General features: G+C 38.1%; 1 protein-coding gene across 2 annotated transcripts in view; it reads left to right on the top strand.

Moving 5' to 3' along the window:
- Nucleotides 1-11,474, top strand: part of furinb (furin (paired basic amino acid cleaving enzyme) b) — a 90,463-nt gene that overhangs the window by 3,068 nt on the left and 75,921 nt on the right. Inside the window, exon 2 of one of the 2 annotated variants that reach the window (XM_058074692.1) lies at nt 6,714-6,986. The exons of the other annotated variant lie outside the window; for it this stretch is intronic. Coding sequence (XP_057930675.1) covers nt 6,813-6,986 — 174 coding nt within the window. The 5' untranslated portion in view covers nt 6,714-6,812. The remainder of the gene's footprint in view (nt 1-6,713; nt 6,987-11,474) is intronic. 2 annotated transcript variants of the gene reach the window in all.

Here is an 11,474-nt window from a genome sequence, read left to right as displayed (position 1 = left end):
ACAGGTTTATTCTGCTTTACACATGGGCACTTTCTCATGCCAATAAAATGGCTCCCTTGCCAGATGTGCCGTTCGTTTGCTCATGGAGGTGTTTCAGCTCTATGGGCCAGTACTTAGTTAGTAGGACTAGGTGCTGGATTGTCTGTACACAAGTCCACCACTGATGTTTGGTTTGTTCCATTTATGGAGGAGTTTTCTTTTCGAAAGTATATCACTTTTGCATTTGTCTCTTTTTAGTTTTACAGTCTCGCCTACTGCTTGATCTTGCCGCTGAGTTCTGGCCAACGCTGCTTTGCTTGACATTTGCAAACTTGCAATACAGCCAATATCGTTCTCACTTCTTGCAAAAGCAGATGACGACTCATACAACATCTTGGTCACAATTTCTTGTTGATCTCTTGTGAGGTGGCTCACGCCAACAGATTGTTGCCAGAATGATGGTGCGCCATTGGATGCTGCTCTTTTGTCACGTGAACCAGTCAGAAATTTTTTTAGAACCTTTATTTATTAATGTTCTTATTCTCGATTTCTTGTTTGATATGTTAATTTCTCTTTGTTAAAATAAACCTACCAAACAAATTCTGGACTGTTTGTGTCCTTGTAAGGTGATGTATAAGTATGTAGATTTATATGCATGTGACTAATGTGGACATTTTTTTGTCTATAAGGTTCATTCACTCTTAAGCAAGCCTCTGATAACTTATGTGTTGATTCATTCATGGAAAATGTTTACCACAGCAGGTCAATTTGCATCAATAATGTGTTTGGCAATGTATATTATAGCAAACACAAACCAGAAATGTTGTCGAGAGCAATGTAGGAAGATAAAAATGATGTCAGGGTAAGTCATAAATCACTCAGGGCAAAAGTGTGGAGTTTGTTTGACACAGAATACAATGCAAACGTTTAAAACGGTGTTTAACATTTGGCTGAATCTTGCTGTGGGCTATTATGTGCTCATGGAACCATTGCTTCTTCCCTAGACAGTCTTTTTTATCAGAGTTTCTTCAAAGCTCATAGACAGGAAGAGCAAAGATTGAACTTACTGTAGAGTTATTCATTTGCAGTTTTCTTGTACAATTTCCAGTGTATCTCAGATAAAAGGTCTTTTACTGTGTGCCAGTGTCCTGACTGAGCACAAATGCAAGACCTGTTTTTTTCACACTTAGCTCCATTCTCCCTCATGAGAGGATGCTCACCTGTCAGGGGGACTGCACAATAGCTGCAATACACCGCTGTGCCTTCTTTTAGAGGGCAGCCCAAAGCACATGGTGGGTGTTGATTTGACTTTGGGGCAGACTGAAATAGCACTAGAGTGCTGGTAATGTTGCGTTTGACTCTGCCTCAGCCAGGAAGTAATATTTTCATCGGTATTCTTTGCAAGTCTGCTGGTAGGATTATTAAAAAAAGAATCTTAAGGCATATGCAGTAATATCACTGAGCATAATGGACGAATATACTTTTATATTTTTATATTTTATATATTTTTTCAAGCTGATCCCAATAATTTGCTGCTTCTAAAGATCAATACAGATTAATTAATCTATTATTTTTAAAATTGAAATTCAACTGTAGTTTGCAGACACCTGGACTCAAACAAAGTTAGATTTGACAAACTTCACATGTAGATTTGTTATTACTAAATATCATGACATCTTTGCTATTAATAAAGCATAATATTCATAGCGGCAGATCAGAAGTACAAACCATGTCTACGAGGGGTTTACAAGCCGGTATCTTCAATGATGGTAAAGGGCTGGTAATTCAGTTACGCCATTTGCCTACAATCACCCATCTACAACATTAGACGTGTAATTCCAACTCATTGGTGGTTTGTTTGTATCAGGTATCGGAGCTATGTTTTAGTGTTATCAGATATATCGGTATGACGTCATACCTTTCTTTTTTTAATTAATCTCACTCACACACATACATAGTTTTATTATGAGTCATTCTTTCTGGCTCCTGGCTGAGGAGCTCAGCCCCCTAGCCAAGCATTGGTTGTTTTCCTGTGTGCAGCGGTAGCTGACTGTGCACTGAGAGCATGTGACTGCTGCGGGGTGGGGCAGCTGCTGCACAGTGAGAACAGAAACTGCAGAACAGGGTTGCTCACACGTTTTGAGCCATTGCACAACACAATTAACTATGTTAAATTTTTGTCATTTCCTGGGTTTACTCTGATGACTTGCATTGAGTCGGCCAGGAATGCATCGTTCAGACAGTAGCTGCTGACAGCCAGCCTCAAGCACACTTCCAAATAATGATCAGTCATGCAGGAACGGTGCTTGGACTTTATGAGCTTCATGTGGGAAATGGCTGACTCACATAAATATGTGGAATAATGCCGAATAATGCAATCAAGAAGGTAGAATATTTCCTAATGTTGGGATACTCTGTGAATAAATTCCAGAACTGGGCATAAACTCTGGACTTCAGTTGAATATCAGTTTGTTATATCAAAATCTCATTTTATAATTCAGAAGAGTTCAGGTGAAACATTGTTACAATTTTTGATACTTATGGATCAGATTTAGCAGCATCTTCATGAAAGGGATAGCTCATGAATGTAGCAACATGCCCGAGCAGAGAAAAGTCTTGAAAGCGATTGTCAATCTGAGACAGTTGTCAATCTGCCTGTGTAGCGTGCACTGTCAAGTGTCACTGTCTCCAGATTCTGATGCCAGGTTCTGGAAGTTTGTCAAGTCTTGGTGCTGCAGGTTTGAGGATCGAGCATATTTCTGTTGAAAGCATTTACTGTGCTGATCATATTGATCACTGTTTTGTATTTTGATTGTATTTCAAGGTTAAGGTCGTTCAGCATGTTGGTCAGATCAGTTATAAATCAAATTCTAGCAGTCACTGCATGTCCATCCACATGGAAAAACTCCTTAATCTCTGGACAGAGATCTCCAGAACCATCTCAGTGTGTAGCAACAACTACACCAAGAGTGGTCGCAGTCAGCCTTCTCCAGATGTGAACAGTCAGTTTTGAAGAGATCTGGTTTTATTTGTCATAGCCATAATCTCATTCATGTTGAACATTTTTGTGCATAACGCTTGTTGATGGATTATGTTGTGGTAATTCAAGAAATCTGGGAAAGCATGGTCTCATTTGCACTTGGCAATAAAGCCATTCACACGGCCTACATTCGCAGGCAATGACACTGATCTGTACACTGGGAGTTGGGTTTTCTCAATAAAGTTTTTGAAAGACTGAAAAATGTCATCTCCTCCCAAGGCAACAGCACTTCAAAATGTACTCCTCCCATTCTGTATCAAAAGTTTATTTTTATTATTTATTAGTGTTTACACATGAGCAGTGACTGACAAACTGACAATTAAGTTGATTAATGTTTTGATGTATAATTATTACAGTAAACCTCGGATATATTGGATTCAATTGTTCCCACTGGTTTTGTCCGATATAAGCGAAATCCGTTATATGCGTATACCGGAAAATGTCCGTTTTACGCATATATTGGATTTATATCCGGTATATGCGTAAATCGGATTTTATCCGTGATAAAAAGGCACTTCCTTGACTATGTTTCCAATGTACCTGGACGCGCAGGCAACGCTGCAAACGCTGCAAATGACGTCGTATAGCGGCCTGTCACGATTCGGCGAATCGGAGCGACACGATGCGGCCATCCAATATATGCGAGGGAAATTTAATGGAAATGCATTGGAATGGGACTGGAGATTTTGTCCGAAATAGGCAAAATCCGTTATAAAAAATCTGATATATGCAATGAATTTTTATTGGAAATGCATTACAGAAAAATCGTTTCTTTTTTATCTGTCCGTTGTGAGCGAATTTCCGATATATCCGAGTCCAATATATCCGAGGTTTACTGTATTTATTAGTTTTTACACATGCGCAGTGACTGATAGACTGACAATTAAGTTGATTAATGTTTTGATGTATAATTATTATTTTATTAGGTTAATAATGTCTTATACCAGTGGTCAACAATCATTTTCTTTTTGCATGGACACCTCCATGCGCGTTCTGATCTCAGCGCCAGAGCCACCACAGTGCATATTTATTTCCAAGCAATGTATAACTCACAGGCTCGTGAAATGAGAGAAGCGATGGTGTAAAATGAAAGTGTGTATGGGCGGCAGATGGCAGGTGGAGAACGATGAGAGAGACAAAGGAGAGATGGGGACACGAGCTGCATTAGCAAAAGAGAGAACTCTTGTTAAAAAATGTAAATGTAAAAAAAAAAGCAGGTGGGTTCACCCATTATAGTCGCGTGGCGGGTCCAGTCGTGTGGCGGGTCCAGTTACGCCATCTACCCAAACTACCTTGGCGATCGACCAGTAGCTCACGGACGTAATGACCCCCCCTACTGCAGAACAATACATGCTTTCTACAAATACTAGCAGACCGAAAAAAGTCGCAAGATTTGTCGATAGTTGATTTTGAGAAAATGTTCAAATGTCAGTCACTAAGACGGTTTGGAATGTCACCAGATGTAGAGACAAAGTCTCCAACTTTGCAACACTGATAACAAATATCAGCTTCATGTTTTCCATTTCTCCATCATTGATGGCAACCATACTGTACATGGTAATAGTATTGACATACATTTCAAATTAACATTTTTATCACTGCACAAGGTATGTCGATAAAATCAGCTGCACAGGAGCAGCTGTGGATCAAGTGGTTTTCAGGGCATTTACATTTTACAGATGGGGCGTGTGGGAGTCAACTATCAGCTCTTAAATTCTTCATCTTTATCACCGTTGGCGTTAGGTTCATGTAGTGTGCTGTATATACAGGGCATGATACATACTTGGAGTTGCTTTTAGGTGCACTGACGGGAAAGTATGTGAGACCAGAGGCAAATCCTAGTTGTGTTCCCTTCTGGAGATGAAAATTGGATATTCACTCATGCTTAAAATTGTTTTCTTTTTTAAGCGTTAGACTAGTGATAGGTTTTATTGATAACATGAATCAACATAATGTGTTCAATTCTGATCATCTTCGATCTGTTATATCAATAATATAATAGTAATATAATAATAACATATATAGTATATGTAGTTTTCATCATTTTGGTGAACTTCAGCTGACCTGTTACTGTAAGGTCAGGTATAACAAATGATTTAAATTCTCAGTGTGTGCCATGCAAGTTCATTTGTATCAATTGTAAATGATGCATACTTATTGTATGATCAGATAAAGTCATTTACTGTTGTTTTTGTTAAATATTTTACAAGCTTTTTTCAACAACCCATGGATTCTTTATGGAAATAACACTAGGGCCCTCATGATTTCTTCGGCAACGGAATCGCTTAGACATTCAGCCCTTCAATAGCCGGACGCAGTCAGGCCTGCATTATCATAGCTAGATTGTTTATTACGCCCTGCATTTTCACAGGCTCTCAAACTTACACACTGCATTAATCTTGAATGCTGAATTTTCATGGCCGACCATTGCTTGAATTTTGAAGTGTTACTTTAGTTTGAGGGCTTTGTATATTGCAAGAGCGGAGAGTCCCTGCATTTGTCCACATGAAGTATTTTTTTTTCCCATTTTGGGTGAGAATGTGTTGCAGTATACACGCTTGTATGTATTCATTTTCCAAAACACTGCATTGATACCTCCGCTTTTTTGTTAAGGCTCTCTGTCATGCATTACTCCCAGTGACCCACTTCTGTTTTTGTTTGTTTTAAGGCTCGTAATGGCTGATACAGTGACCTCAGAATTGTTAATTTGTGTGTTCCTTTATTTGGCTGCCTAACATGTTCATTCTAAAAACATTCCCCTTTTTAATAATTGCACAAATGTTTTTTGTGTTCTGTCTTTTTTTAAAGCAACAATAAACGACAACAAACACAACATTTAAAAAATTGTATGCTGCTCTTTGTTTTATGCACCATGTTTTTGCCAACTGCCAAAAAAAGCCAATAATTAAACTGCGCTGTATGTGTGAAACTAATGTTTCCATGACACAGGAGTAATGAAGGTGACACTGTTATTGCTAAGCTTTAGGCATGGAAAACTGTTAATAAACAGTAACTAGGGCTGGGCGATATATTGAGATTTTTAAAATATCCATATACAGTATATTTCTTTTAAGCACGGAGGAGGAGAGTCTGCATAGCGTGAGTGAACAGCAAAAAAGACGGTATAAAGGTTGCTGTATAAAGACGGATGAACCATGTTTATGGTTGGTCATCATCGGGAACATGAGATGGAAGCGTTAACCCGCTGCAGAGAGACTGAGAGAGTGCAGCATTATTGCACTGAATATTGAATTATATTAAACTTTTTCTATATATTTATCTTAAAAAAGAGAATATTGTATTTTATTTCAGCTGCTATTTGGCTTTGACTTTTATTTAAATTCGGTTTGTGGAAAAAATATTGGGATATATATTGTATATTATTGATATTCAACCTCAATATATCGGAGTTTTGGTCCATGTCGCTCAGCCCTAACAGTAACTAATTGCTGTTTGTTTATTTACATTGTGACTGTCATGTGCAGGCAGAAGGTCCCTTTAGGTGACCATTAAAATCTCCCTATTTCTACCCTGCTGTTTTGGAGACATTTTTCTAGGAATTAGGAACCATGGCCTCATAAATATTGAGGCTATGCTGTCTAGGTGGGTTTTGTGCATTTGTGGGTATTTTAGACCGAAAAGGCACACAAGACTGTTTGTCTTCATAGCTTGCTCTGTGTTCTGTCAACTCTAGGCCACTGTTCCACTTTTCTGCCACAAGGGAGTGAAGCTCCAATTTGCCCGGGACACTGTGATAGACGGACGGACGCACTGCCCCTGTGTTCTACTTTTCATGGATGCCCAGGTGGCTCTGCTGCACTTATGGACAGTCCTTGTCCTGACAGCAGAACTAAATTGGATTGGTACTGCAGAGATCTACACAAACGATTGGGCTGTCCATATTAACGGGGGCCCTGAGGAAGCTGACCGCATTGCAAAGGAACACGGTTTCATCAACCATGGCAATGTAAGTTGATCTTACAATGTATCTGCATGTGCTTCAGTTTCATTCAGTGTACATTTTGCAAAAGTCATCCTTTTCAGTACTGGCCATTTTTTTACAATACGATTTTCACAATTTTCTAACCTCCTGCATGCTACATTTGAGTGACTAATTTATGGCCAAGAACTGCATTTCCTACGATGTTTAGAGTGCTTCAGGAAGTACTGACTTGGATGAGTGACATCAATTTTTCAAGTTTCTTCCAATGGCCACTTTGTCATTACATATGTATAATTTTCAACTGTTTTTGTTTTTGTTACTAAGAATGTATCCAAGCATTTATTGAAATACTTCCCATATGCGCTCTCCCAAAATAAACATATACACTTTGTGTCATGTCAGTGACAACACATCATGAATAAATCAAATGTTAAATGCTGCATATTGTTTAGTTGGTCAGTAAGAATCGTTTTCCTGAGTTTATTATGTGTTCCCCACTAAGGTATCATATTTACACTGTGTTTATTGGTCTGTAATCACTTGCACAGTTCAACATGCCCGAAAAGGAGTAGGAAAAATCAGAGCTTATTTAATCTCACCTCTTCTGTGTCTCAGCAATTACTGATAGTTTGTTTACTTCCAATGTTTAACATGTACCGGGTTACCAATTATTATAATGGTGAAAGAAAATGAATGATCAAAATGTAATAGTAAAGTTAAAGGTCATGCTGAACAATAACTTAATTAAATAATAAACAAATAAGAATACAGAAATTCAAGAGTACAAATGGCATAAACAAATATAGATACAGAGAATACAAATCATACATTGCCATAACTAGATAGGGCAGTCAATGGGTTAAAATATTTTATCTAATTTTGCCCATAGTTAACTTCTATTTAATCGCATATTTAATCACAATTAATCACATCTAACTTAAATTAGATTGCTATACTGTGCATATGTTTCGCTGATGTGTTGAATGCTATAGTCATGGTCATATTGACATATCTTCCCATTCTTCTCATCTTCTAATCCTTGTCCTTCATCTAACCCCAAATATGCTCAATAGTGTTCATGTCTGGTGGCTGGCCAGTCCTGCATTATTTGACCTTCATCACTATCAGGAACTTTGATGTGGAAGCTGAAGTATGAGAAGGAGGGCCATCTTGATGAAGAATTTGCATTTAATTGTGATTTGGAAGGCTATTCGACGCAGAAATTCCTATTGAGATGATCATGCAAAAGAACAGATGTGAGTGCAGAGACAAAAAGCGAATTAACATTTTCCCAAAAATGTGAATAGAGTTGTAATGAGATGCAGTAATAGTTAAATAGTCGATATGTTGTGTAGAGTCCTTGGATAAAAAAGGAATAAAGATAATGACGCTGCATTATATTACTGGGTAAAATGTCTCGCATGATATTTTTGGAGAGGGCCTCTTCAGTCATTGTCTCAGCGAGGCACACAAATAAGCATTATTATTTTAGTCTGTGGCTTCTGAGTAGGTGCTCGTGAGGATGATGTACAGGATATCTGACAGTGCAGTCATGGTACAGTGAGGGGTTATGTGAGGGAATGCAAGGCTTTGTGAAGCCAGAGGATTAGACTGCAAAGGTCTTAGTCATTTCACTGTCATCCTTGGTGGTACTTCCAGAGGGAAGCTGGAGGGAGCTGATGTATAATAGAAGGTAATGGGATTTTTATCACTAATGTGATTACGGGATCATCACAGAGCTGATTATTTGTTCACTGCTTTGCCCAAAAATGCCCAAATGGGGTCTTTGTGTATTTGTAGATTTGCTTATTATAGTTCAGTTAAATTTTGTTCGACTGGTCAAACTGTGACTTTGTCTTGTGTTTAATTGTGCATATTTTTAGAACCAGGAGATTTAGTTACTTTTTGATATTGTCCAATTGCACACAATAAATCCTAACTGGCATCCTCCAGTTGTTTATAATACAGGTACTTCAAAGTTACCTTAAAGAAAAGGTTAATTGCAATCCTTATGTGTAACGAGAGAAAAATAGTTAGAATGAGCTTGCAAACAATGCACGTTATTGGGACTTTCGACTATATTTGGACTATAAAGCCTGCTAAAAACCCCTTTAATAACATTTTACCGTTCTATATAGTACATGCTGTGATCATGCATTAACATGCATATTGATGATGCCACGTAATACTTACAGTATCTTGCCATACTTTGATGATTTCAAACATGATCGGAACTTGTTTACTTGGCGCATTGATTTCACAGAGCCCATTGATGGGATCTAACGCTACCTCAGTCAACAAGGTAAGATGCCCCCTTTCTCCAGGTAGAGAATAATGTTGCTGTGTGCTTGGCAGATCAGGCTATAGGAAAACAAACACACACAAAAACTGTTACTGACAGTTTCCACTACACACAAACAAAAACACTTACAATACTTAGAATGTCCGCTTTCATTGGGATGCTAACTAGTGGAATTGGACGATGGATTGCACGAAAGTGATATAGATGGAAGTAGGCAGACCGGTTAATGTTGCTTATGTGCGCTTGAAAACAGTGTTTATAGTTGAGAACAGCTCTAAAAAAAATCCAGTGGGGAGAGTTGAGTGAATTACAGTCGTGATGAGGTGCACCAGTGAGAGTTAGCGGCAGGTCTAAATTGGATTGGCAGATAAGTTCAGTAATGTCCATGCAAGAAGGCAGGCAAGAACATGAAAATGAATGGGCAAACACAACTTGAAAAAAAATTGTATGCTGCTCTTTGTTTTATGCCCCTTGTTTTTGCCAACTGCCAAAAAAAGCCAATAATTAAACGGCTGTGTATGTGTGAAATTAATGTTTCCATGAATGTAATAATTTTTTGTGAGGTCGTACTGACACAGGAGTAATGAAGGTGACACTGTTATTGCTGAGCTTTAGGCATGGAAAACTGTTAATAAACAGTAACTAGGGCTGGGCGATATATTGAGATTATTAAAATATCCATATACAGTATATTTCTTTTAAGCACGGAGGAGGAGAGGCTGCATAGCAGGAGTGAACAGCAAAAAAGACGGTATAAAGGTTGCTGTATAAAGACGGATTAACCATGTTTATAGTTAGTTGTCATCGGGAACATGAGATGGAAGCGTTAACCCGGCTGCAGAGAAACTGAGAGAGTGCAGCATTATTGCACTGTATATTGAATTATATTAAACTTTTTCTATATATTTATCTCGAAAAAGAGAATATTGTATTTGTACAATATTACAATATTGTATTTCAGCTGCTATTTGGCATTGACTTTTATTTTAATTCAGTTTGAGGAAAAAATATTGGGATATATATCGTATATTATTAATATTCAACCTCATTATATCGGGATATGAGTTTTGGTCCATATCGCTCAGCCCAAACAGTAACTAATTGCTGTTTGTTTATTTACATTGTGACCGTCTTGTGCAGGCAGAAGGTCCCTTTTGAGAAAAGGAATTCATGGGCAAATGGGCAAAGGGGCTGCAAGGATGCACTGTGGTTGGAGGAAGGAGGAAGTTGCTGGTGAATTTCATTTTGAAGTGAAAGATAACCCGAGGGAGCAAAAAAAAGGAGATTGGTCCATATGAGTGTATATTAGTGGGTGTGGTGTGCTTGAAATAGTGTCCATACAAGAAACTAGTGCCTTTCAATTTATACGGAATTACAGCAGATCAGAGTTGTATAGTAGGAGAAATTTGCGGTTTTTAGAATGTTATAGGTGGTGACTGTACATATAGTTTACAATGACAATGACTCGACAGAAAACCAATCTTAAACGGGCTAGCTATACAGTAGTAAATACATTACATCTGTGCTTTCATACAGCCATTGCAATAAAACTGCAACTGCACCACCTACCATGATTGCATTACACTGATAGAAACCCAGTTATGGAGCTCTAAAATTTGCTATCTCAGAATCAAAACTCTGCAGTTCTAATTTCATCACCGCTGTAAAATCGAGCAAACTCGTTGCTGTTCTATGCGGTTTAGTCATTTTGGCAAGGTTTCAAGACAATTGCCTACTTTTCTCGATGTGGTCCTCTGCCAACAGTTTGATCCACTGCCCTGCTGGTCAATCTCCCATCTCCTTTCCAATTCACTTCAAATGAACTACATGAACTAAAAAAAAAAAAACAAAAACCACAAATCACTGTGTGGTCTTCAGATGTGTCAGATAATCGTTTTTTGCCTGTGCGGTTTGAGTTGGTATGTTCTTGTGCAGAAATAACTGATGCTTCCAAGGGTCTTCAGGGCAGTTTGCTTGGACTGATTTTGACAGTTTGATTTCAGTATATTTCAAACTTTCAGCCTGGAAAAAAAAATCAGTGTAAAGTGTAATTTCCTGTAGCTTCTTTAAATGGGCTCTTTTCCTACTTTTCCAACATTTCAAGCTTAATTTATATGTTTAAAATATTGCACTACACTTGTTCTACATGATGTGGAAGTGCCGTAATATGAAGATATCGTGTTTTAAATTATCTTAAGATGGGGGTCAGG

Source organism: Doryrhamphus excisus, chromosome 6 (genome assembly GCF_030265055.1).
Source record: "Doryrhamphus excisus isolate RoL2022-K1 chromosome 6, RoL_Dexc_1.0, whole genome shotgun sequence".
Taxonomy (NCBI): Eukaryota; Metazoa; Chordata; class Actinopteri; order Syngnathiformes; family Syngnathidae; genus Doryrhamphus; species Doryrhamphus excisus.
The sequence above is the reverse complement of the archived record's forward strand: the minus strand, read 5'-3'. Positions and strand labels throughout refer to the sequence as shown.